This window comes from Manduca sexta, chromosome 16 (assembly GCF_014839805.1).
Source record: "Manduca sexta isolate Smith_Timp_Sample1 chromosome 16, JHU_Msex_v1.0, whole genome shotgun sequence".
Classification (NCBI taxonomy): domain Eukaryota; kingdom Metazoa; phylum Arthropoda; class Insecta; order Lepidoptera; family Sphingidae; genus Manduca; species Manduca sexta.
The window spans coordinates 2,751,253-2,778,435 of NC_051130.1; the positions used below are offsets into that span (position 1 = coordinate 2,751,253).

The 27,183-nt window shown below is 36.6% G+C and overlaps 2 protein-coding genes and 1 non-coding gene across 3 annotated transcripts; all 3 read right to left on the reverse strand.

Moving 5' to 3' along the window:
* Positions 1–1,015: 1,015 nt before the first annotated feature.
* On the reverse strand, positions 1,016–8,443 carry LOC115447997 (ionotropic receptor 75a-like). The gene is made up of 11 exons (XM_030175293.2): positions 8,308–8,443; positions 7,047–7,192; positions 6,263–6,422; positions 5,546–5,738; positions 4,807–4,976; positions 4,047–4,273; positions 3,359–3,458; positions 2,745–2,923; positions 2,360–2,464; positions 1,645–1,811; positions 1,016–1,217 (listed from the first exon to the last, which is right to left on the reverse strand). Exons 1-11 carry the CDS (start codon positions 8,441–8,443, stop codon positions 1,016–1,018), a joined length of 1,785 nt encoding a protein of 594 aa, XP_030031153.2.
* Positions 8,444–9,793: 1,350 nt separating this feature from the next.
* LOC115448007 (ionotropic receptor 75a) lies at positions 9,794–25,914 on the reverse strand. Its single transcript, XM_037439332.1, is given in 12 exon segments — positions 9,794–10,159; positions 10,322–10,519; positions 11,262–11,428; positions 13,197–13,304; positions 13,902–14,080; positions 14,638–14,737; positions 16,425–16,651; positions 19,504–19,568; positions 19,570–19,674; positions 20,762–21,077; positions 25,120–25,267; positions 25,772–25,914. Coding segments are annotated over 12 exon segments (1,806 nt in total). The 5' UTR covers positions 25,898–25,914; the 3' UTR covers positions 9,794–10,092.
* Positions 11,804–11,885, reverse strand: Trnas-gcu. Its single transcript has one exon. It is a non-coding gene; the product is annotated as a tRNA-Ser (tRNA).
* Positions 25,915–27,183: the final 1,269 nt, after the last annotated feature.

The following is a 27,183-nucleotide window of genomic DNA, read 5'->3' on the forward strand; positions in this document are numbered from 1 at the left end:
TATAAAAATTCTAGTCTTTTACCATGTCATTACCGCGAAATCGGGATGTTTTGCAACGTATTATAACTTCGTTCAGTCAATTCGAGAGAAAGTTAGATAAACTGCAAGATGACGTAAATAATCATGGTCAAACTCTTACAGAACTCCGTGTTTTGGTAAATAATCTTTCCATGAATACTATTTCTAGTCCCGACGGAAGAGATATTTTAAAACACAGTGCAAAAAAGACAACTGCCATTCAATACGATAATGTTACTCACGTCGAGGAATCTCAAAAGCATAAAAGGAAGAATTTAGTTCAGCCTGTTCCTAGCAAGTTGAAAGAAAAGAAATTTCAAGGTCAGAAAATCAGTACTGGTGAGACCATACGAAGTTATCCTTCAAATCCCAGGACAGTGACTGTAAAGCGCTCTCCTCGTCCCAGAAAAGCTGAAGCTCCGCGCAAGGCCACCACATTAAGACCTCAAAAAGCGCTCGATAAAAAACGGGCTAAAAGAATGAATGCTGATCATTAGAACAAAAATATTCACTATTACTATATATTGATAATCAATTGAGTTAAAATATAAATAGGTACAAATAAAAAAAAATATTTTTCTATTACAGTAAATTTATTTTTCACACTTATATCCTAGTACATAAAGTTAATGCTCAAGTAATAAATAAATTTACGTGGATACTTTAAAAATACTCGAGCGTAATTTAAAGAAACGTGAGGATATTAAGAATTGCTACGTATTCACAGAGTTTAATTAATTTTTAATTCTTGAAGTGTACAATTTTAATTTTCTTTTTCTTGCTGCAGCAGTTGGCCCTGTAAATAACATAAAAAATGCCTAGTTAATATTATAATAATCTATTATAATAATCTCATGATTATGAGCGCAGCTGATTTTGCTAACATTTTGTCATCAGGAGCATTATATCGTTGCTTCCTTGATCTATTGCAGTGGTTGGCATCTGGTGAATACTAAGAGCATAACCAAGTTTGTCCGTGAAATTTTATGTCAAATTATTACATTTTAAAGACGATAATTTCGCAGACAGCAATAGCGACTGACAGCGCGACGCCATACAGCATTAGGATCAACACTGGCTGAATGTCCAGCAGGCCGACGCTGCTAAACGCTGCGATCTTGTTCAGGCATTTAGGCTTCGGGACTTGATACCGTTTGTTCAAAGCGGCTTGGAGACCGGATTCACGAATTTGCTTGTAGCTGCAAATATAGATACGATAATTTAATTCGATGATATTTTCCTGCAAAAACATGCATCCAATTGCCGTCAATTGAACTATCAACAGTCAATAAATAGTTGCGCAAATGCAAACAATAAACAGTCTATATTGTAGAGGTACTATATAATATAACTTAGGATGAGAAAGACAATTATTATATTTCATATGAAAATCGTGGACAAAGGTTTGATACATTTTCTCTATATAGGAAACTAAATGATAAAACTAGGGAGCCACTTGTCGTATTAAGATCACATTGGCTACAAACCATCATGATATGATGCCCAGCAATACACTAGCTACAATGTGCTTCAAACTTTAACAATGCATGCACACTATTTATAAGAAATATCGGAAACTATATAGGCGAAACTTCGCTGAAAAGATTAGCCACGTTAAAGACTTACACGACTCTCAACAATTCCAGGTAAGGAGAGTCTTTCTTGACAGGCGTGAATGCGTCCAGACTGTTAATGAAGTCGACTTCGGTGAGGTCGCATTTTTCACTTTCCAGAAACGTCTGTTCGATCCGACGGTACACCGGCTCCACGATCGAGTGGAACGCGAAGAGACCCTTGAATAATATGCTTAATTATCCTCTGTCATGGTATGAGGACGATTTTTTATTCTTGTACTCTGCAATCGACATAATTATGCACACTGAAGGGTTATCATCTCTTGTCATTAGACATTCTATTGGACCCAACTCCACTTACTTACCATCAGGTGCAGTAGTCACTTTGTCATGTCCGCATACAAAAAGGTAACTCCACTCCATCTGATGGTACCTACATAATCACTACATAGTATAAAACAAAATCGCTTTCTCTGTCCCTATGTGTGCTTAAATCTTTAAAACTACGCAACGGATTTTGATGCGGTTTTTTTAATAGATAGAGTGATTCAAGAGGAAGGTTTATATGTATAATAACATCCATTAAATAGCCAGCATTGCACCCGTGCGAAGCCGGGGCGGGTCGCTAGTATTTTATTGATTACCGAAGCATGATTATCTTTTTTCGAATAATATGATACACGATTAGTAATTTAACAATGTGTTACTATATTGTAGTAAAACCAGATAGCCATCATGGCGCCTGAGATTATCCGAGGCTGACTGACCTTCCTGATTCTCTCGACACCATCGAATATATCGTAGAAGTGTGGTTTACCATTCTCTGGAGAAATTGTATTATGAACTGAAATGTGCAGCTGATCTCTGTTATCCTGGAAATAATTGGTTATATTAAATACGTTTTTGCTAACTTTATAAGTAAACTATAATTCTAGGAGATAGATCTACCAACATAACGCCATAGTAGCCTACTTAAGTATTTCGTGTTTCTGGATAGGTCTGTGTATATCCGGTGCCAACAGGCCGGCATAATTTTGTCGATTGTTGAGGGTAATTAAATATCTCGTCAGTCGACATTCTATTGGGCCCCATTCCACTTACCATCAGGTGCAGTGGGCTCGCTTTGCCGTGCTTGTACAAAAAAAAACTTACGTTAAATACGAATCTATTGTAATCGACGTCGTTGGCAGCAAGCGTGACCTTGGAGTCGGCGAGCTGGGCCAGGTTCTTGATGGAGTTGGAAGGCGCCTGCAGCAGCACCACGATGTTGGCAGAGTACGCAGCGTATAGCGCCATCAGAGCCGTGAAGAACACCCATTCCATGATACGACCTTCGAGGATTTAAAGCTTATAAAAATATTTACTTCGCTTGTATATTGCTTAATTATATTATGTCAAATAACTGTTATTTGTTTCGTAAACCAGTTTTTATAAATCCGTGTTGATGAATAACGGTATAAATATCTTATAGGTATGCGTCTTACTTGGTATTAACTACAGTTATATCTGCAGCAATAACAATAACGAAATAGATTGCTCGATTATGATGATACGTCAACACAAAAACCCGAAGTGAAATGTCAGTCACCTGGCTTTTTATAAAAGTAAGGTCCTGGTCTCACAGATTTCCTTTTCGTACCAAATACGATTCGTCTCCATATTGTCCCACCTTTCTATGACAACGTGGGTGGTCACGAGTGGCGGAAGTAATTGCATAACCTCAGAACACCTCTCGGCTGGTTTGTCTAACTTTTGCTACAAAGTACCTGGAGACCTCCTTGGCTCGATGAAGCATCCCTGTTGGGCGACAGCACTAACAGTTAGAAGCAGAGCATCGCCTATAGAACCGTCGAGTTGTGTTGGACTCTAAAAATAATAAGTTCATCATCATTTCAACCAGGAATCGTCCACTGCTGGACACAGGCCTCCCCCATTGAGCACCACTGGGACCGGTTTTGGGCCGCACTCTTCCATCGGACTCCTAGGGGGGCCTAGGTTATATAGGTATATTAATAGGTAAATAATAGGTTATCTCTATAAATTGCACCCTATATACACACTTTATATAGCTAACAATCTGAAAAGATAATCCAATTATTCCGAGAGTTATTCTGCCCATCTTGAGCTCTTCTCGGCGATAGAATTTATCGGTGGTTAATCAGCAACAATGCTTTATTGTATACATTAGCTAGGACTACGATGCGTTTGCTACGTCCATGCTGCTAGTATTTCCACCCAATCTTTTTCTATCTGCTTTAGAGCAGTTTCTCTTCCATCACGTCATTTCCGTCTTCGTTACTCATAATATATTCCATGTTTGCTAGCTCGTGCTAATGACTAAGCTTGACTACCAAATAGTTTAAAAAATTGACTACTTTATAGCTTTTTGTGTAGGTTATAAAAAAAAATTTAACACATTTATTTTGGCGTTTTTTATACCTTACCAAGAATTACCTTTTCAATCTTCACTTCCCAAATACTAGCGAGGTATAAAGCAGCAGCGGATACCATTGAACAGACAGCGATAGCCAGCCACACTCCAGAAGAGAATGGTAGAGCGAATATATTGGTGACGTAAGCAAGAGGCGGCTGACGGAAAACGAACCGCATCCTCATCGGAGCCACTAGATCGGTGTAAGTGATCATGTCGAGACGATCTTTGAATAATACGCAGTTGGTTCCTGAAAGGTGAAGGAATCGCAACCACTGACCACTGTATTGGTCTACAGGGTTTTCGAATTGCATCGAACTTGGCACAAAAATGTGTTGCTTGTCAAAGGAGAATCTGAATTATATGCAATGAATATAATTAACTTTTGGTAAATGAATGAATAGTCTTAAGTCTAATAAAATAAATGTTAAGATGGTGGCACAACAGATGAATATTCGACTCTTCTAAGTGAGCCAACAAAGTAAAGCCTATAACCGCAGCAAAAAGTTCCATTTTAAGATAATTTTCTCACTATATAATAATATCAGCCCTGTATTATATACTTGCCCACTGCTGAGCGCGGGCTTCCTCTACTACTGAGAGGGATTAGGCCTTGGTCCACCACGCTGGCCTAGTGCGGGTTGGTAAACTTCACACACCTTCGAAATTCCTGTAGAGAACTTCTCAGATGTGCAAGTTTCCTCACGATGTTTTCCTTCACCGTTGAAGCGAACGATAAATTCATAAAGAAACTTTCTCACTATATTAGTGCTAAAATCGTACCAAGATCTGCTCTGTTCTCCCCAATGTCGTGAATCATTCCAGACCACTTGCCATTCACTTTGTACCCCCATCTGTAGCTGAAAATATACTGCGGGGTCGCGTTCAACGTATCGAAAGCTATTTTAGCGAACACCCAACACACTTTAGCGACGGCGTCGTTTTGTAATTCCCTAGAAAATATGAAAATTAAACGAAAAATCCGATGAATTGTGTAGTTTTATTACAGTTTTGTGGAAGTTTATTACATTGAATGTTACTATGAAATAATTTAATGATTTTATAAGACAAATCCATTAACATTTTTATTGTTTTGGTACGGACCTTTATCATTCAAAACTTTCTCACACATTATTTATGCCTTGGCATATTATTTTATTTGTATTTATACTGTCCCAGTGCTGAGCACAGCCCTCCTCTACTACTAGAGGGAATAGAACTTAGTCCACCACGCTGGCTTAGTGCGGATTGGTAGATTTCACACACCCCTTAAAATGTTTATAAAGAATTTCTCAGGTATGCAGGTTTCCTCACGATGTTTTCCTTCATCCCTAAAGCAAGCATTAATTCACAAAGAATATACACATAACTTTAGAAAAGTCAGATATGTGTGTCCTTGAGTTTTGAACCTGCGGACGTTCGTCTCCACAGTCCATTCCACGCCCAAGTAGGCTATCGTCGCTTTATTTGCATTAATATAAATCTAGACATATCAAAACTAAATAAAACGCGATAATCTCACAATCTGTCATCCCGGGGCAAATAATATTTCGTACTATTGCTGTCTTGTATGACGTTGGCCATTGTGATAGGATGCCGTATGAGATCGCGGCGGCGCCAATACAATTCCCTGCGAGGCCTTACATCTAAGAAAGTCCCATTGTAGTATCCTCGAAGAGTTGATACCATTGTGCTGTTGTTAGCTGGCTTGTGCACTGAAAATGTAATCTTGTGTAATTTGTACTATGGCCTACATTGCATTGTTAGTTTAATGACTGTCAAGCTTCCAAGCCCGGTCTCTGGGTTTGATATCTCGGGCAGCAATTTGTTCGAGACAGGCGTTCATGTCGCCTACCATCAGGCCACAAGCACTTTCCGTTATTCCTTTGCATAAAACAAAATTAAAAACATGCGAAAATTGCTAGTGATTATGATTTTTATAGCATCCATATTATAGGCAATATATATCCACATCCCATCATTGGGATAGGGTTTACTATCACGTTAGGTTTTGCTCGCGGCTTCGTCGGTATCGAAAATTCTCGGTCTCTTCGTCGGTATCTTAAAATAATTGTTCCATCGCGTACTTTTTCAGAATAAAAAGTATCCCAAATTATAATAATTTAGTATATGTACTATGAACTAAATTTCATCAAAATCGTTCAACAATTTGATCTAAAACACATTTTTACACATTTTAAATTAATAATATACATAAAGTTAAGTACTTATCCCATACATTCAGTCATAGTGTACATTTCGTCTTCTCTCTCAGCTAATACCAAGTCACTAGTAGCTAATACTGAGCTAGCTTCGAGAAGACTCATCTTCAAAGCATCAGTGGAATTCGTCAGAACTAGCCATCGGTACGAGAATTGAAATAGTCGTCTCGACGTCGCCTTAAACAATAAAATTTTATTGTTATACCTTGGAATTCTTTACCTTGATCATAATTTTCCGTCGACAGCTGGATATTGTAAAATATTTGAAATAACTTTATTGATTGTATTATTAGAATCGGTATACCTTTTGGTATTTTATTAGCTTTGTATTATACCTACTGTACCCTTAATGGGCACTCCCTTCTACTACTGCAGGTTTAGTATTTAGTCCATCCACCACGCTGGCCGCGCAAGTGCAGATTGGCACAGTAATTATAGTATTTTTTTTATATCTAGACACTAAAGGCATTGCTTCTGACGTAAAATACTAATTAATAAGCTTTACCACCCACTGTTTAAAATATTTTTGTGTAGGTAATTGAGAAACATATTTGTAAAGTTAAACTTACTAAGTATATGTATTGTAGGGTAAGATGCGCCAGAGAGTCAAAAATTAACGCCGGCTTACGTTTTTAAATATACCAGCTGGTCACGTAACATAATTCATGGCCAGTTTGTCATGGATTTTTCTACCAGTAGTATCAATAAGTAGATATTACAACGACTAAGACTTTTTTACAGCAGGTCAAAACGTCATGGGCCCGAAAATTATTTAGATTTCATTTTAAACAGACGACTTACAGTGGCAATAACTTCTTCAAATTTGTCACAAGCCAGATCAGTTAGGAACATCACAGCGTTTTCGTGGAACTTGGATTTCACTTCTAGCGATGACGATGTCCTCACTCCCAATTTATTAAGTGCTTTAGTCAGTTTAATTTCATCATCTGAAATGTACTCATACTATATCTGCTACATTCTTGCCACTGCGCGCGCGCACGGTGCGGTGACGTATTGCGCATTGATAATAATTTATATTGTGCTAATCATGTTTAGGGTTTGATTATCGGTCGTGAACTCTTTCCGGTTGTGTGGCGTTTGTGTACTACGCTCAGTGAGCTTTTGAGTGTTTTATTTCGGATTTTTTTAATGTGCGTATTAAAAATGTTACTAGATAATAATTCAGGATGCCTTTTGCTTAAGATCAGTAGCGTAGTTTGCTATAAAGGGCCCCTATATCTAAACTTGTTGGGGGGCCTTTTGGACGCCTGCTTAGGTTAATGTAGGTATGGGTCCCAAAGCTCGGAGACCCCGTATCACTGATACGGCCTATACAGCGGAAGCTACGCTTCTGCTTAAGACGTTTAAAAAAAGGATATTTTTGCCTAAGATGTTTTTATTAAATAGATACGTTGTTTGAGCACAATATTGGCAAGACGAAAGTAAGGTAATTGCCCGACTTGACGGCCAATGAGCGTGCGGCACTAACGTTGTTACGTAACTGTCGATGTATATATATCCTTTTCTAACGAATGTATGCTGCATCTTTTTATTCCTTCCTCGAGCCAGTTTGTAATTATATGTACAGGTACGTGACTATAGCAAATAGTGCGCCGTTTTTATGTGCCATTTTGTTAGTGTATGACGCGTCTATTTGTAAAACGTCATTGATTTTTCCATTCTAAATGAAGTAAAACGTCGCCTTTTCTTTGACATTGTAGACTTATATGATCGAAGGTAAATGCTTGCTATAAAACTCGTGTACAAAAAGAATACACGTACGTATCGGATCTAAGTTATGACTTATGTCCATAGAAAAAATGTCCATCAGCAACCACTGCCGCAATTTATGTGAACTTGTATCTTTTATTCTTTATCTGGCCGGTTAAATTGCCAATTGCACCTGATGGAAAGCGAAGTGGGTGTGGAGTGTCGACTAACGAGAGATGGTTATCGCTCACCAGTCGACATTATTATGCCGGCCTGTTTGATGTATACAGGCTGACCCCGGATCGCACACTTACCTATATCATAAATTGTTATATTAGTTTATAGTACTTACGTTTCTTCCAACATAGACCGGCGTATACCAAAAACGTAGGTTTCCGTTCATTTATAACAAAATTAGTGATAAATTGTACATTAAAATCATGACTAGCTCTTACTAAACCAGTAAACAATAAAGTTAATACAATCATTTTTGTTCAATCAAGTTTGTTCTCCAAAGTAGTGTTCACAAAGGAATAATTTTTAGTCGTAACAATTCGTCTAAATGCCATCTCTATTTCAATAAAACTAGTAAATCACGCGGATTTGCTTGTTGCATTTTTTAATTCATTTTTTTCTAATGTATATTCTTTTTGATGACGCAAGTGTTTAAATGTTTTAAAATCCTGATTAAGTACATATGCAGGGGGTCCACCGGAACCAACTAAATTTTGAAAGTGGTCTATGAGTTAAAAAGTCTGGAAACCTCTGATAGAGCTGAACAAAAATCATTATTTTAGCTACATTAAAATACACTCTTTTAAACTAATTGATAACGACAAACAAAATATTATTCGTTTATATATAGAAGTCATATGTTAATACTTAATGTAAGCCTGTTTGCATAGGAAAACAATTTAATAATCATACTGGAGTTCAAAGAGACATGCATCGTTTATGTTTCACTTTGACGACATAAATTGGCTGATAAATAAAACAACTGACAAGTTTATTTTTATTTATAGTGATTTACTTAATATCAGTCCCGGATCTTGAATTTTTTCCAGATGGGGCAAAATTTGGAAAATGCCGCCCCCACCCACCTATATCATTTCGCGTCTAGCGAGAAATAATTTTAGTATTGAATGTACTGTATGTCACAGTAGTCAAAGTTGCGTTAATAATGAATTTGCCGTCCTCTGAATTCGTCGCCCGGGGCATGGGCGCCGACTAGCCCCCTAAGCGGGGGCTTAGATCCGGGGCTGCTTAATATTTAGATATCTTTTGTGTGTTCTTGTGTTTAATATTTTATCTACTCTAATGCTAAGTGTAGAACGAAGCTAAATTATAATGATTTCTTATGTTTACGCGCATGTTATTTAAATTAAACTATTTTTCGGATTTTATCGCGGTTTGTATATTTTAGGTTTCTCCCGATGTTTCGAAGACTGCAAGCCTTCATGGTCACGGGGAGGTCTGAGGTGTTGGTCAGCCGCAAAGTCAAAGTTACAATATCTACCTACATTTTACAATTATAGAACTTTTTAAATTTGTCTTCAAAACGTTGGGAGAAAATTAAAATATAAAACTTCTCAGGTATGCAAATCTCACGATGTTTTCCATCAACGAAAGCAAGCGATAATTCACAAAGAACACCATCACGCATTTATCTCCGAAGGGGTATGCAGAGGTGCAACCAGGGCATCCACTTTTTATGTGTGTATTCACAAAGAATACACACATCATTTTAGCAAAGTTAGAGTTGCGTGCCCTTAGGATTTGAACCTTCGGATATTCGTTTCGGCAGTCCATTCCACACCCAACTAGGCTATCGTAGCAATATTTTATTAAGTATCTGGTTTTAATGTTAAATTTAAGTATGCTATTGAAGTGGTTTTATATAAATGACAATCACTACTCTAACTTTTATGTGCAGTCATCCACATAAGTAGCTGAACAAATTAAACATTTCAAATCGCCTATGTAACAATTATGTCACTGAACTGAACTGAACATTAATTTGTCTTTATCCCGCAACTTAATTAATCAAATGGAAAGATAGGGAGGGGTTGGAAATATTGGTGATATGAATTTTTGAATTTCTCCAGCTACTTATCTAGCTGACTGCACAAACGGAAAATTAATTTACAAATGGAGTGATGTAGAGATTTTCCGTTGATATTTTCTTTTTCTGCCTCACGATCATTCTGCAATTAAACAGATCAATTATTTTTTCTCATTTGAATTTGAATATCGAATCCAACTCGCGACATGTTTTTGTAATGGCTGAATCATGGCAAAAATAATTAAAAAAAGTATGTTCATAATTTTTAGAGCTGGCTGACAGAACACTTTAAAAACATACTCACAATTTTTTATAAGTAATTTCCAATAGCAGTACAGCGGGGGCCAGCATCATTCCATACAATGTTGCCAACATGGCGGGATACATGTCGGTGATGCCAACACTGCTGAAGGTGGACACGGTGCCTGAACACCGCGGCTTGGGCACGTGGAGCCGATGATGAATGTTCGCCTGGATGCCTGACTCGCGGATCTTGAGAAAACTAACAAGATTTTGAGGTTATGGAAGGTAAAATAATTAGCACTATTTTTCTGTGTAATAATAATATCAGCCCTGTATTATATACTTGCCCACTGCTGAGCACGGGCCTCCTCTACAACTGAGAGGGATTAGGCCTTAGTCCACCACGCTGGCCTAGTGCGGATTGGTAGACTTCACACACCTTCGAAATTCCCATAGAGAACTTCTCAGATGTGCAGGTTTCCTCACGATGTTTTCCGTCACCGTTAAAGCGAACGATAATTCACAAAGAATACACACATGATTTTAGAAAAGTCAGAGCTGTGTGCCCTTGGGATTTGAACCTGCGGACATTCGTCTCGGCAGTCCGTTCCACACCCAACTAGGCTATCGCCGCTTTTTTCTGTGTATATAAAATTTATAGTTTCCGTATATTTCTTGTTATTACATTGTACTTAATGAGCGAAATGATGGTGTGTCACTTCCCTTCCTACCCGTAAAAAAATTCGTACGTGTTATTTACTTTAGTAGTTCCAGGAACTACTTACAGGAACCTAGCTTTTTTTCTTATTTTATTCCAGTTCGGAAAACATACCTGGTATACTGTAATCTAAATAAACGGCTGTAATGACGTCGTTCGTCAGTTGTCAAAACTATGTCGGCTTATATTTCTCAAATAATCGGAATGTAACTAACACGTTTAATATATTATTTTTTATTACATCTTACTACAAAAATAACGATTTGCAAAAAAAAGAACTTACTTAATTTTAAACAAGTTATTGAAAGGCGATCGTTTCTGCCCCGGCACCCAGGGATCAATTTCGTTGATGTAGTCTATCTCCACCAGGTCGCATTTTTCGTCTTCCCGGTACGTTTCCTGGATAAGCCTGTAGCCAGGGTTCAGCTCCATATGGAAGGCAAACAATCCCTGGAAAAAATATTTACTATACAGCCATGAACATCTCGAAACTCTGAAATATTACTGTTAATCAGTATTACGTAAAGATATAATTTCAGACAAGTCATTATATTTTTTTCTTTTAATACATAAAAAAATATTATTCGATTCGGTAAAAAAAATTACTGTTCATACGAGAAACTAGACTAATTATCTTAGATAGGTGCATTAATGACTAACAATATAAGCATTAATAAGTTGTATAATGGATGTTTACTATCCAAAACTTTTGAAAAAAAGTAGTAAAAAAAATATTATGTATTGTCTTTTGACATAATGTGAATATTATTATGTTAAAATTATTTTTAACGCAATTATTTTTTATAGAAATTAACAAAAACTGATCGACGAGGATGGGATTCGAACCCACGCGTGCAGAGCACATTGGATTAGCAGTCCAACGCCTTAACCTCTCGGCCACCTCGTCGCATGGCACCCGTGTCCAAATAACGGTATGATTTCTAATATGGTCATCTCTAATTTTTTATACTAGGTTTTTTTCATATAAGCTAACACTTAGAGGTCAAATAGGTATACATTCATGCTTATAGTAAGTATGCCCTCTTATTTAGAAAATATTGACTGTACTAAGTAATTATAATTATTGAAAAAGTAAATATTATTATTGTAATAAAATAAAAAGTACTTAATTAAAAATAATTAATGATACTCATTGCAACTTTTTTATTTGTTTTAATAACGTATCTAATTATTTGAATTACATGAAGCACAATTTAATTATGATTACTTTATAGTAAGTATTTAATATTAAATGTAAATCAAATAGATGACGTGAGCATAATATTATAACCCTTATTTTAACAAAAGATTCAGCATTTGTGGTGTTATATTTAAATTAGTTTATACAAGTAAACATTGTTTATCGCACATTCATATGTAAATGTACGTATGCCTTTTTCTTTAACGTAACACATAAGAAATTATCTTAATAAAAGCGAAAGTTAGTTTAGATGTGTATTGGAAGAAAATTCCGAAAGCACTGAACAGATGTGGATAAAACTTGTTTTGGGTTATAATTATAGTCCAGGAATTATTTTTCATGTCATAATATAATGCATTCATGATTGTAACCTGTTTTGTGTTTAATAAACAAATAAATAAATAAAAACAGATAAATCAGGTCCTGAATTAACAATATGTGAAGGCTTTATCTCGGAAATGTGCACAATAGGGTTTTCTTTTGGCAATTGTCTTTCAACTTGTTGGAGCCACGAGTTCATACGTAGTAATAATAAGATAGCCTAGTAAGGAATGGAACGGACTGCCGAAACTAATTTCTCCAGTTTCAAAACCAAAGGGCACACACGTCTGATTTTTCTAGAGTTAATGTCCGCAGGTTCAAAACCCAAGGACATATTTTCTGACATTTCTATAGTTGTGTGTGTATTCTTTGTGAATTATCGCTTGCTGTAACTATGAAGGAAAACATCGTGAAGAAACCACGAAAAAAGGCATAACTTAGAAGTTCTCTATAAGAATTGAAATGAGGGCATTTGAAGTCAGTGAAAGCGCTTTAGGTTAGTATGGTAGATTAAGGCTTAAACCCTCGCAGTAGTAGAAGAAGCCGGTGCCCAGCTTTAAGACAGTATATAACACGAGCTGGTATTATTATTATTAAGAACAATAAATTTGTCCGAGTTAGTTCCGAAGATTCACGAGGATTGCAACCATTATAATAGAATTTTAAGAAATTAAAATGAAAATAAACATTACTGACCTGTCGAATTCTCTCCACGCCTTCCTCCATAGTATAGAAATTTGGTTTCTTTCCCTTTGGCGCTATCTTTTTGTCGTATATGGCTTTCCGTATTGGTTCGTTTAATTTCTGTTGAAACCAAACCGTAATGAGGCGGGAGTAAAAGAAGGTCCCCAATTCGTAATTCAAGTTCATTAATTAGGGGTTTCCGGCGACCAATATGATGGAGTATGACATGGTCAGAGTAATATCTAATCTTGACAGTAGATTAGAGCCAGATTACGGTGCATCTACCGTAATTACTTGGATACACTGGTAATAGGTAGGTAACATTTTAATGTAACCTTGCATTTAGAATAGGCAAGCAGTCAAATGGATGGACAATTTGGTAATCTGGTTCTCGAATGTAGGCTCACCCAATTGCTAATCATCCCGGTCTTTAGTTTCCCCTACTTTTTTTTTCAATTTAACTGAACGACAGCGCATTTAACATTGCCTACGTAATTATTGTTTTCTCAAATATATTTCGGAGTACGGTCAGCCAAAAAAGTAGCTGTAAACCTAAACCTTAAAATCTATATATTAACTTCAGTCTAAATATATTTTTCCTCTATCTAAAATACGTAAATTCTTTCAATTATACTTTAATTTAGAAAAAACGATTGTTAAAAAACACATTTTAAAGACGATTTGATATTTTGAATTTAACATTGTGTGGCTATTTACCTTGAAAAAATATCTGTTGTATTCAAAGTCACTGGCTCCCAGTTTTATGGGCGAGTTGAGGAGATCAGGTAGAGTTCGGACGGAAGAGCTCGGCGCTCGCAATAACACCACAATGTTGGCAGAGTATGCCGCGTACAAGATCGTCAGGGCCACGAACAGAAACAGGGTCACGCATCTACCTGTCAATTATATGCTATTTTTTTTAAAGCGGCGATAACCTATTTGCCTTTGTAACGGACTGCTGCGAGAAATGTCCGCAGGCTCAAACCCAAGGCATACACCTCTGACTGAAAAAATGATGTGTGTATTCTTTGTGAATTATCGCTTGCTTTAACGGTGAAGGAAAACATCGTGAGGGAACCTGCATACCTGAGAAATTCTCTGTGGGAATTTTCGAGGGTGTGTGGAGTCTACCAATCTGCACTAGGCCAGCGTGGTGGACTAAGGCCTAATCCCTCTGAGTAGTAGAGGAGGCCCGTGCCCGACAGTGGGACAGTATATATAATACAGGGCTGAAAATTTTATTATTATTTGGGAAACAAACATAACAACTTTTCCTTTTTTACTTGCACGATAATGTGACTTCACTGCACCTATTAGTAAGTGGAGGGGTGTTTACTAGAATGTCGACTAACGAGAGATGATTACCCCTCGGTAGTCAACAAAATTATGCCGGCCTGTTACCTATCAATTATTTCGGAACACTATAATCCGACTACGGTACAGAAGTTCAAACCTGCTGCATATCTGGGCTCCAGGTTGCACCCCTGCTGCAGTACAGCACCAATGATAAGAATCAGCACGTCCGCCCAAGTACCGTCTAGCTGAAGAGGATGCTGGAAACAAGAACAATAACTTTTCTTAAAATTTAAGTAGGTGCAATGAATTTATTTTGGAGTGTCAGCAAAATAACCATTATAGTTAAGTACATACATACATAACATCACGCATTTTATCCCCGAAGGGGTATGCAGAGGCGCAACTAGGGCACCCACTTTTCGCCAAGTATGTTCCGTCTCATGATGTGATAGGGGGCGAGCCTATCGCCATATCGGGCACAAATTCCAGACTCCGGGCTGATACTGAGCAGAAAAACCCAAATATCACTTTGCCCGACCCGGGATTCGAACCCAGGACCTCAGAGCGCTATTGTACCGGACATGCAATACAACTACGCCACCGAGGCAGTCCATTAATTACTTTATAGTTAAGTATAAAGTAATTAATAGCTTTTCTCGATCCAGAGGAGAGGAGCAATCAAATTTCGGATCAACTCATTTTTTTATATCGTCACGCTAAGGTGACTACAGTAAGTGTAGTGAGGTCCAATAGAATGCCGAAGTGGATGATGAACCCTCGGTAGTTGACACAATTATGCCGGCCTGTTGTTTCTAGATATACACAGGCAAATCCGAGAACGCGACTTATGTGGGCCACTATGTTTGGTTTTAACACCTTTTGTATGGTAGCCGCTATCCGGACGGATATAAATATATCCTACCACCAGCAAAACATATTCCTTCTAGTAAATTAGACCAAAATTCAGCGTTAGGATCGGCAATATGTTTCCATGATTCATGTTGCAATCTTTTACTGGATTCCCGTTTACGTGGGACGCTCCAAACACACAAATTTTATGATGGAATTTGCCATGAACATACTGATTGGAGTCATTGTTTTAGTACATTTCAGTAAGTGTTCTCAGTAATGATAACGTCATTTGGAATATTTATTACGAATGGAATTTTTGGATGTTACCATTTGAATTACAAGTATTATTTGAACAGAAGGCATTCGAGTTGAAATATTAAACCAAAAGCAAAGTATTTGGTTACTTTTAAATGACTATTGAAGAAATCTCTCAGAATTTTAAAATTCATAAGCTACGTACTAAATGCATTATTTGATAGTACTATCAAGAAACAATAATACTAAGACAGACACACTCACGCCTTTATCCCCGAAGGGATAGACAGAGGCGCAACTGGTGCTCCTACTTTCCGCCGTGTGTATTCCGTCCCGTGATGTGATAGGAGGCGAGCCATCGCCATATCGGACAAAATTTCCAGACCGACTGATACTGAGTAAAAAAACCCAATATTACTGACCGACCCGGGTATCGAACCCGAGACCTTAACAGTGTAGTCATACTGTTATACAATAACGCCACTGAGGTAATCCTACTAATATTATAAATGCGAAAAAACTTTCGCATTTACATCATTCCTCACAAACGTGAGGAATGATGTATAGATGTATGTATGTTTTTTCCTCTTTCACGAAAAAAACTACTGAATGGATTTGACTGAAACTTTACAGTAATATTAGTTATACATCAGAATAACACATAGGCTACAATTTCTAAAGATTTTGTGTAATTTGGTCATAATATAACGATACATGTCAAGTAAGTCGGAAAAAATATCCCGAAAAATTCCTTCACGCGGGCTAAACTGCAAGCAAAAGCTAGTCTAAGATATTTTAAAATCTAGTTATATTTACTCCAAACTATGGTAGTCTTACCATTCCCATAGTAGCCTCCCATTTGGAAGTAATATAAAGGAACACGGAACATCCCAGCACACAGATCAGGATTGCCATCCAGACAGTTCCGGTGAATGGTAGCGTGAAGATATTCGAGATGTATGCTAGAGGAGGCTCCCTGAAGACGAACCTGACTGCTGTTGAACCTACCATGGCTATGTAGTCTACCACATCCATGCGCTCTTGTGTGAAGATTGTCAGGGTTCCTGGAAGGTTGTGAGACGTGAGACATTTAAAGATTATACATGCGTTATACTCAAATAAAGCTAAAGAGTTTGTTAATGCGCTAATCTCAAGAACTACTACACCGACTTTGATTTTCTTTCAATAATTAGAACCTACATTTCTCTTTGATGCTAAATAATTTTTACCCCGGGAAAATATAAAGCGGGACTTCTATCCCGAAAAATCTATGTGGGCGAAACCGTGAGTAAAACTAAGTAGATAGGTAACCTTCACTACTAAAGGTCCGAGGCTCAAAAAGCCATTTTATTTTAGAATCAAAGTGTACCTGCGAATAAGATTCGGATTGTTATATTGAGTTTTCTTTCATTCGGTCTTACTTATAAATGCTTTATCTTTGAAACATTATTATTCACAAATAATAATAATAATATCAGCCCTGTATTATATACTTGCCCACTGCCGAGCACAGGCCTCCTCTACTACTGAGAGGGATTAGGCCTTAGTCCACCACGCTGGCCTAGTGCGGGTTGCTAGACTTCACACACCTTCGAAATTCCTATAGAGAACTTCTCAGATGTGCAGGTTTCCTCACGATGTTTTCCTTCACCGTTAAAGCGAACGATAAATTCACAAAGAATACACACGTGATTTTAGAAAAGTCAGAGGTGTGTGCCTTTGGGATTTGAACCTGCGGACATTCGTCTCGGCAATCCGTTCCAACTTCCACACCCAACTAGGATATCGCCGCTCAACAAATAATAAAAACATTATATAGGGGCGTAGAAGAAGAATTCTCGGAATGTGCGCCCCACGCACAGCGTACTGCAATGTTTTATTTAATCGAAGGGTCTTAAAAGTATGATGATAAACACATTGTTAATCATATTTTATGTACCTATCAAACTAAAAGTCAATAAATCTAATGATGCATAAAATATAATGCACACTTCACTAGATAATTTGTTAAAATTAACAACCGTCTGATAGCGACTCACGATGGATTCCGCGCATAATTAACAACGTTAATGGTAGGTATGATTTATTGATACAACATTCGGTAAACTGACTAGTCATTCGTCATGCTCTTCAGATAATTATATGATGATCATTATTCGTCGTCTTTGATCTAAAACTTAAACAGACTTATCAGACAAATACAATTGATATTTCTAGTTTTTTTGGGAGTAGATATTAGGTATTTTAAAATTATAGTCTTTCATGTGATATAATTAATTTATTCATAGTAATATCAGCGATAGGAGCGAATTTTAATCGTGAAACAATTTTAATCCAAAGAATTATAGAATAATAGTAATTCTTTATGTAGATATCAGGCCTTTGAGAATATACCTGCGACATAGACATATTTAATATTGAGAACCTGTTTGTCAAACATATTAGTCAAGATATAGATGCAAGTCTTAGTCTTCTTCAAATCTATACTATTATATAAAGCTGAAGAGTTTGTTTGTTTGTTTGTTTGTTTGTTTGTTTGTTTGTTTGTTTGTTTGAACGCGCTAATCTCAGGAACTACCAGTCCAAATTGAAAAATTCTTTTTGCGTTGGATAGCCCTTTGTTCGTGGAGTGCTATAGGCTATATATCATCACGCTATACCCAATAGGAGCGGGGCAGTAATGGCTAATCTCAGGAACTACCGGTCCAAAATGAAAAATTCTTTTGTGTTGGATAGCCCTTTGTTCGTGAAGTGCTATAGGCTATATATCATCACGCTATGACCAATAGGAGCGGAGCAGTAATGACTAATCTCAGGAACTACCGGTTCGAACTGAAAAATTCTTTTGTGTTGGATAGCTCTTTATTAGTGTAGTGCTATAGGCTATATATCATCACGCTATGACCAATAGGAGCGGAGCAGTAATGGCTAATCTCAGGACCTATCGGTCCAAACTGAAAAAAATATTTTTGTGTTGGATAGCACTTTGTTTCTGGAGTGCTATAGGCTATATATCATCACGCTATGACCAATCGGAGCGGAGCAGTAATGAAACATGTTGCAAAAACGGGGAAAAATTATTAGTTTTGAGAGCTTCCGTTGCGTGCGCTGCGTAAACGGTTAAAGTTATGCAACAATGATGTATGACGGGATTATTCCTATTAAAAGTTCTAAAAATATATTATAAAACAAAGTCCCCGCTGCATCTGTCTGCCTGAACGTGTTAAACTCCAAAAACTACCCAACGTATTAAGATGAAATTTGGTATGGAGACAGTTTGAGAGGCTCCCGGGAAACTACTACTTTTATAACGGAAAACTTTAGCCTGAAAAATTTTATAACGCGGGCGGAGCCGCGGGCAAAAGCTAGTAATAAGTAAATTTTAGTTATTAATAAGTAAATTTCTAATACAACCGAATACAAATAATCGCCGATAATTGAATTGATCAAATTATGTGCCGAATTACGTCGTGTTGAAACACCTGATGTATACAGCCGATGTTTGCCCATCTTGTGTGTAGTGATTAAGGTATTAGCAATACAGTAACCTAAGTTATTAGCTTAGCTGTTGCTACTGCCAGTATCCTCTTGAAAATACCGCTATTAGATTGTGTATAACTTTTTTAAGAGCGCCCATAATTTTGTTGGTGTTTTCGGATTGTAGAGATTTATTCTCTTACTAGCTTTTGCCCACAGATCCGCCCCATGATAAGTTATCCCGGATAAAAAGTAGCCTACAGCATTCAGGAGTAATGTAGCTTCTTATCAATGAAAGAATTTTCAAAATCGGTTCAGTAGATCCAGAGATTACCCCTACAAACAAAGATACAAACTTTCCTCTTTATAATATTAAGTATACATTGAGGTCACCGAGGTCCACTTATTCTGATGGCTTTAATTTTAAATATATACTCACCAAGATCAGCCTCTTTCTTAATCAAGTAGTCGACGACGCCCTGCCAGTTGCCGTTTTGTCTCTGTACCCCACGTGTGGGTAAACATTAGCTTCTCAGTCGCATTGAGCATCTCGAAGCAGATCTTAACCACCGCGTATGACATCTTCGATATTGAATCTTGGTGGAGGTTTCTAGAAATATAGTAATGTAAGTATAATTGTGTACATTTAAATAGACCGGCATAATTATGTAAACTGGCAAAGAAGAAACATCTTTTCAGTCAGCAGTCTATCTGAACCGCACCATACTTACGATCAGGTGCAGCGGAGGCAATTAAAGGTGTCCGTTTAAAAAAAAATAGTTGATAAACTAAATTCCTTAAGTCAAAACGAGAATTTTATATAGATGCCTTATACTTTTAGATATTCATGGATAAAGACAGGTATCTTTTTTCGTAACATTTTTGTCTTTGGCCACATAACATGCCGTCAAAATAAGACATTACTTACTTACTTGTTATTATACGTATATAACTTACATCCATTAACTTGTTTACTATATAATAAGGTATCTAAAACTAGTTTCTTAAATACTTATGCAAATGATATATATCTTTAATGTATAAATAATAAGTAGATAGTATTTGACCAAGAATTAAATTCTTGCATATAAAACAGGAACTATTTTAAAATATGATAATATCATGACAGCTCTTATAGACTGGTTGTATTTTGAGCTGTCCCTGAAGTAGCCGATTCCAAACCTAGAGAAATTATTGTAACGGCAAATATTCATGACCCATTAGAAACTTATATGAAGAAGGTCGCACCTATTTCTTAACACTAGACGTAAGAGTTCAATTGATACCGACTTACTTGTAGATTTGAATTGCCAAGTTTTAAACGGAAAATATAAATGGGGTCAGTGGCGGCCCTACACGATACAAGGCACCAGGCGAAAGCAAAAAAAAACTGCACGCGGCCCCAGGCGGAGCAAAAAAGTCCTCGGGTTTAAGAGATTCGTAAATAAAGATCCTTCAAGACACCGCGCGAGGACGATGTAAGCGCGAAGCCCCGTACGGTTGGCCGGTTTGCTTTCCCCTAAGCCTCTGAATGCGGTCATTTGACAACACAATTTTTGACATTTATATTATTTGTAATTTTTTTATTACGATTCTACTTGGTTATCAGGTTTTTCTAGTAAACCTATAAATATTTTATATTTAACATTGGTCTATAATTTATTTAAAATATTCTATTTTTGTTTTTCATTACTCACAGTCTATCGTCCAGATGTTTTCTCGTTTCGTTACTATCGGTAATCACATTCACCATGGTTAATGGCTTTCGTTTCAAATCACTTCTTCTCGTTGATAAAACCTTACTTTTTCTATAATCTTCTGTTACTCCATATTTATCAATTTTCATAGAAATTTTACTTTTATTGGTCTTGGAGTCCAATTCTTTGTTATTTGTTATTGCTGTGCTGTTGCTTGTATAAACATTACCGTTCGTAAAATATTCACCGTGATTGTGTTCTGTCCAAAAACATCTTTTGTTGTAAATAATATTGGAATTAGTAGCTATTTTGTAAGCTGTAAAAGAAATTTGTAACATTAAAAGTTATCAAATCTTAATAGTTATATAGGTCTATACTAAGAATATATTATATAAATTAACACGATATCTTGGATAGAACGAATCGTAGATTTTTTTTATTATTTGTTATTGCAACAAAATAAATATTCTTGATCGTAACCGAGGATCATTCAGACAATTTCAAAGGTTACTAGATTTAATATAACATCCATGCTACAATCATTATTTTTAAATTGCACATTACCATACTCTGAAACATGGATGAACTCTAGATCTCCTATCAAGTTTATTCAAATTGCAAATAACACTATAAGCGCATCTTTAAATTCCCCGACTCCTGCAACTGCCACTTCGTGATCACGAAATACATTTCTTATAGAATCAAAACAAGGAAATATTCAAATTCTTACGATGTGGAAATAGAAATAGGCTATAATTTAAGTATTCCGCGTGCGTTGGACAAGAAGCAAGATAGACAGATTATGCCTTGTAAACGTTTATTGTTTTAATTTAAAACTCGAGGACTTTTGTTCACTTAAAGTAAAAACTCGTTATTTTAAACAATTATCAAAAATAATGAAATAACTAATGCTAAGGAATATGCTACTAGTTTGACAAGAATTATCAAGAAATGCAGTCGTAGTATTTATTAAATTTTTCAACTTATTTATTTGTAATGTTAGCAACCTAACAAAGGATATTAGCTTCGAACTGCTAAGCTATCGGGAGTTACACGTGTTATTGTGAGTCAACCATAAAAGATAGACATATGCTGTCGTGGGATATTTTTTACATAATTTTAAGGAGAACATTTCCGTCATACATGATTTCTGCGTAGCTTTAACCATTAAGGTTGCACACGCGACGGAAGCTTAAAAATGGAGTAACTTCTCCCGTTTTCCCAACATTTCCCTTCACTGCTCTGCTCCTATTAATTGTAGCGTGATGAAAAGTATACTATAACCAGCACAGGAGTATGACAAATAATTGTACCAAGTTTCGTTAAAATCCGTCGAGTAGTTTTTGTTTCTATAACGGTTATACAGACAGACAGACAGACAGACAGACAGACAGACAGACAAAAATTTTACTAATTGCATTTTTGGCATCAGTATCGATCCCTAATCACCCCCTGATAGTTATTTATTTTGGAAATATATTTCATGTACAGAATTGACCTCTCTACAGATTTATTATAAGTATAGATATAGATAAACAACATCGTTTTTCAAATTCCTTATAATGTAAAACACGTGTAAAACTAGTGTTTCGACGCGTGACGACGATCCAACGATTAGTACAGGACAGGTAATCTGCCAGACACGTAAATAATACGTTTTAAGTGTATTTGCGCAATACAATTACTCTGGTGTTTATAGTATTTTGCTTCCTGGAACACTTTCCGCATCACCTACGGCATATCGAATTTGTATGCAACTATATGTCGAGATAATCTAAGTATTCCCTAAAGCAGCGGTCGGCAACCTTTTGATAGACAAGGGGCACAAGGTGGCAAAATTAAGTAAAGGCGGGCCACACGTAAAATATTAACCCTAGATGCCTAACATACATACAATTGGTCGTATCTAATACTATAAGAATCTTTGTTCTGACATAGGTACTGATTTACAGGACTTTGTGTTTCGTTTGATTATTTGAAGGCAGATGCGCGTTCTCTAGACGCGCTTACTCTTTATTTAAAACATCTATACATAAAAATCACGTCGTTTTGCCGGCCGCTGCTTGACCGACTTGCTTTAGGGCCTAAAGCATTGGTTTTTAAAATGAGGAGCGCGTAATGTATATTTTGCCAATCAAGTTCTATCCCATGGGAACAGTTTTTTTTCTCTATGAAAGGTACCACATGTGATTTTTTTATGCCTGGCAAAGTATATGCAAAATTTCATCATATCCGGTTTGAGTATTAAAAACGTGAAGACGTAACAAATAAACAAAATCATTATTAAAATTAGTTAGGATATATGGTGAGACCCTGGGTTTCCTCTGCCTTGAATTAAGGAGAAGGAGGGCGTGGGCATTTCTATTGTAAACGACAGGATGTCGAGGCAAACAATATTTTGGGAACCTTGCTCTTGTCTCATTATTGCTAAAAAATAGCAACGAAACAGAATTTCAAAGCCTAGCCCGAGCAAACGTCCTTGAGCATTAATTCCATACATCTACGCTGCATAGCTGGCCAGGCCTGGTTGGCCTAGCGCGGTAGGCAGACTTACATGTCAAAACAGTTGTCGAGAATTCTAAGATCATTTTCGCATATTTAAAAGACAAGTTTCTTATTTTATATGAATTACTTTTTGACTGTACATGTAAGTGACTGGTAATAAATGTCACCTTTAATCGGTATTTTTTGCTAATAAAAAGAGGTCAGACAGGTGACCTTCTAGCGACCTGACTAGGAAATGGATAAGAATTTGTCAACGCCCGTTTTTGTTTACGGATAAAAAGCATTTGACACCTTTCGAAAGCTGTCAAAACATTAAAAGAACCGTCTGATTGATGGAAAAAAATCATGTTGAATTGATAACCTCCCCATTTTTGAAGCCGGTTAATATACATTAAGTAGCAGAGATTTTGTACCATCAGGTGCAGTGACGTGATTCTGCCGTGTCCGTAAAAAAAAAGATGAAATAAAAGATAAAAAAAAAAAGATTTGTATTTGTCTCTAATAGGGGCTGGAGTTATCAGTTTTGACCTTATGGATGAAATAAACTGACCAAGCCAGTGATTCATTTGTAACTCTGCCTATCCTCTCGGAGTGTAAGTCTGATTGTCATTAAATTTATAACAGATTGTCTCGGTGGTGTAAGTAGTTGTATTGCGTGCGCCGTATGCTCTCCTAGGTTTTGGGTTTGAATGCTTGGGTCGAGCAACGATTTTGGGTTTTTCGGCTCAGTGTTGGCCCCGAGTCTATAATCTGCTTACATCTCTGCCTACCACTTAGCGGAGAAAAGCGTGATGTGTATCTGTGTGTGTGTGAGTGTGTGCTTACGACCCTTTACACAGGCAAATCTGAGAAGTTAGTTATAAAATAACAAACGTCCTTTTACATCCGACGCAGGAAAGAGGCAAAATCACTGCAAGGTCGCAGAATTTAAATGTATTTTTCGCAGTTTCTGTTTTGTTTATAGTTAAACATGTGACAAATCGTATGTATAATTAAATTGTCTATAAATAACGCATTTTTTCCTCTATACAACTATAATATGTCATGAATGTAAAACGATATTTTAAACAGATTTTTGCTATCGGTACGTATTGCGTCTGAATACGTCGGCATTACTTTACTTATATAGTCTGACTATAAAAATTAAAAAAACCCTTTCGGTGCGCCACTTGTTAACCGACTTCAAGAAAAGGTTCGCAATTCAACGTGTATTTTTTATGTTTGTTACATCGGAACTCGGTCAGTTTTCATTTTAAAGTTAACGTTGTCAGAACCAAAAAATATTTCTATATTTTACCATAACCTGGCAAGATTCTTTTTTTCTTGGTCAGGCTATACTTAAATTGTTATTCATTGTAGATATCAACACTCTACAAGACCGCAGTTCTGTCCTCGGCGCGTTCCCCGTCCCCCTCGACCCTTCCAGTAATTCCGACCCGCGGGCTGACGAATAATTTTTACGGACAGTTGTTAGTACTAATAGTTCCGACTCACGTGCTGACAAATACGATAGTGGATAGTTGTTATAGGCTAATCCCGTCATCGCTGATGTCTCCATTCTCTTCCAGTGATCGTTCTGAGCCGAGGTTCATAACCTTTTAGTGGGTTGCCCTCAGGATGGTCACTTAATTTCTAAGGATTGCGTTCGCCTAAAGCGCTTATCCAAAAGTTCAGTGTTTGTAAAAGACAACCCTAGTCTGGCTAACAAACGTATAGGCGGGGAAAATACCAATGTGGTTTCGATTAGTAAAATTTTAAAAATATTCGGAGTAAAAAAATAAATGCCTATTTTAGGAACCATAGTCCATGTATTTTTATATATTCCTGTTGAATACTCGTAGATTTTACCTTACCTTCCATAAATAAAAACCCGTATCCAACTTCAGAAGCAATAACCACGTCGCTATCGACTAAAAGGTCCAGCTTTTCTAGAATTTTCGAAGCTTTCGAGTCAATGATCAGCCACCGGTACGGAGAGTTGAAATAGCCTTGCGCATTAGCCTATAACAAAAAGTGGAGGTCACTAGTTATAATATATCAGAAATTATCTCAGATTTTGAATCCTATTCCTATATAAATAAATTCTTGGACCTTATAAGAAACCTAACCTGAAACGGACCTTTCCCGACATTATAGTCACATTGAGCATTTTTAATTAAAAGTAGACTATACCAAAATCCATGATTTTTGATATCTACATGTCAATTACTACTGTACTATTTATTAGTAAACCGCTGTTTAATTCTTATCAGTAGTACAATATAAAAGTAGTAAAATTAGCGGGATAGAAGCAGTATCTATATAGAAAACTTTGTATTAACCCATTGATGTATATTCTATCTGTACATATTGCGCGTACGCAGGAAAGTGATTTAGCATGTTTTAAATTCACATTGAAAGTGCACAAAAATAAAATGTTATAATATGTGTTACAAATATAGGCCTCTGTATGACGAATTTTTAAAACAAAAGGTTATCAATATATAATGAGTATACTAAACTTACTTCAACAAGAAATTCCTGAGTCTTCGGGCAAGAGAGATCCACCACTATCAAGACATACTGTAGGAAATACTTAGATCGATTAGGCTGTAGAGACGAGGCTGTGCTAATTCCAAATTCATTCAGCATCTTCACGAGGACACTCGTTTGGTCTAGAAATAATTATTTTATTCAGTACGTTATGCAGTTTGGCAGGTATAGTTTTAATCGTTAAAATATAAAAAATGTATAAGGCGAACTAGGATGGCAGAGTCGGTAGGGGTCGAATGTATGGAAACTTCGAATATCGGATATCTGTCAATATATTTAAAGATATTTTTGTCGCTGTACTAATATATAAATTTGCATGCTGTGGTCTCCTATTATTGAAGAGGCACGTCACATTGCTAATTGTAAAAATGCTACGACATTGTATTTATTATATGCCGTGTATCCTTCGTTGGAGGTCCTTAAATAAATAAATAAAGACGAAGTCAAAAGTACCATAAACCGGCGGGAGGGCCTGAAAAGATTGATGACGGTGGTGGAAGCGAAAGAAGTGTGCCAGAATCGAGCAAAGGACTTATTCATAGTCTCTGCCTACCCCAGAGAAGCGTGATATCATACGTCAACAGTTAAATTTTAAAAACAAAATTGTATAAGTTTAAAATGTACGTAGGTATTGTAACTTTACGGATGACCAACACCTCAGTCCCCCCGTGACAACGAAGGCTGCAGTCTTCGAAACGTCGGGAGAAAATCAAAATACAAAAATCGCGATAAAATTCGAAAAATACATTAATTTTCATTCTCACAAACTATAATAAAGGGGTTATTAGTAAGATGTAAAATATACTTCCTAGTACTTTACTCACGTTTATTCCAACATAAACCTGGTATCAATACAGACGTAGGTGTTCTATCTAGTGTAACAAAAGAAACAATCATCTTCAATACATTTCCACATGTTAGGGCTGTGGAGAGCGCAAGAAAGGCAATAATACCAAACTTCATCGTTCAATTATTGAGAGGCTAGTGGATGGAGTTTGGAAAGCTATATTCAATTGTGCCTAATGCTCTTTGATTGTACAATCATGAACTTAAAGTTTATTAGCATTATTTTATTTTGTGTTTAAAGTTTCATACCAAAAGAAGTTCTTATAAAATCACTTTGTTGTCCGTCCGTCTGTTTGTGTGTCTCTTTTCTCAGGAACGCGTAGAGGTAAAGTTGAAATTTGTGAGAAATACTCGGGTCTATAGTCTTTTTCAGCTGTGAAAATCTAATTTGTAACCCGAAGCAACATTTTTCGCGATTTCAAAAGAGAATCAAAATCTACAGGGTACTTCCCGTTAACCCAGAATCATGAAATTTGGTAAGAACCAATGTCTTACAGAACATGTAAAGGAAACAATCTGAAGACCGTGAATATGTAATT

Bases quoted from the DNA above. Each gene is read 5' to 3' on its own strand.
- LOC115447997 (XM_030175293.2), bottom strand. From the start codon at position 8,443: ATGATTGTATTAACTTTATTGTTTACTGGTTTAGTAAGAGCTAGTCAT. The intron at 3,459-4,046 runs GTAATTCTTGGT...TATTATTTTTAG, and splicing joins GGGAAGTGAAGATTGAAAAG to AGTCCAACACAACTCGACGG. The intron at 1,812-2,359 runs GTCAGTCAGCCT...ATATTATTCAAG, and splicing joins GTGTCGAGAGAATCAGGAAG to GGTCTCTTCGCGTTCCACTC.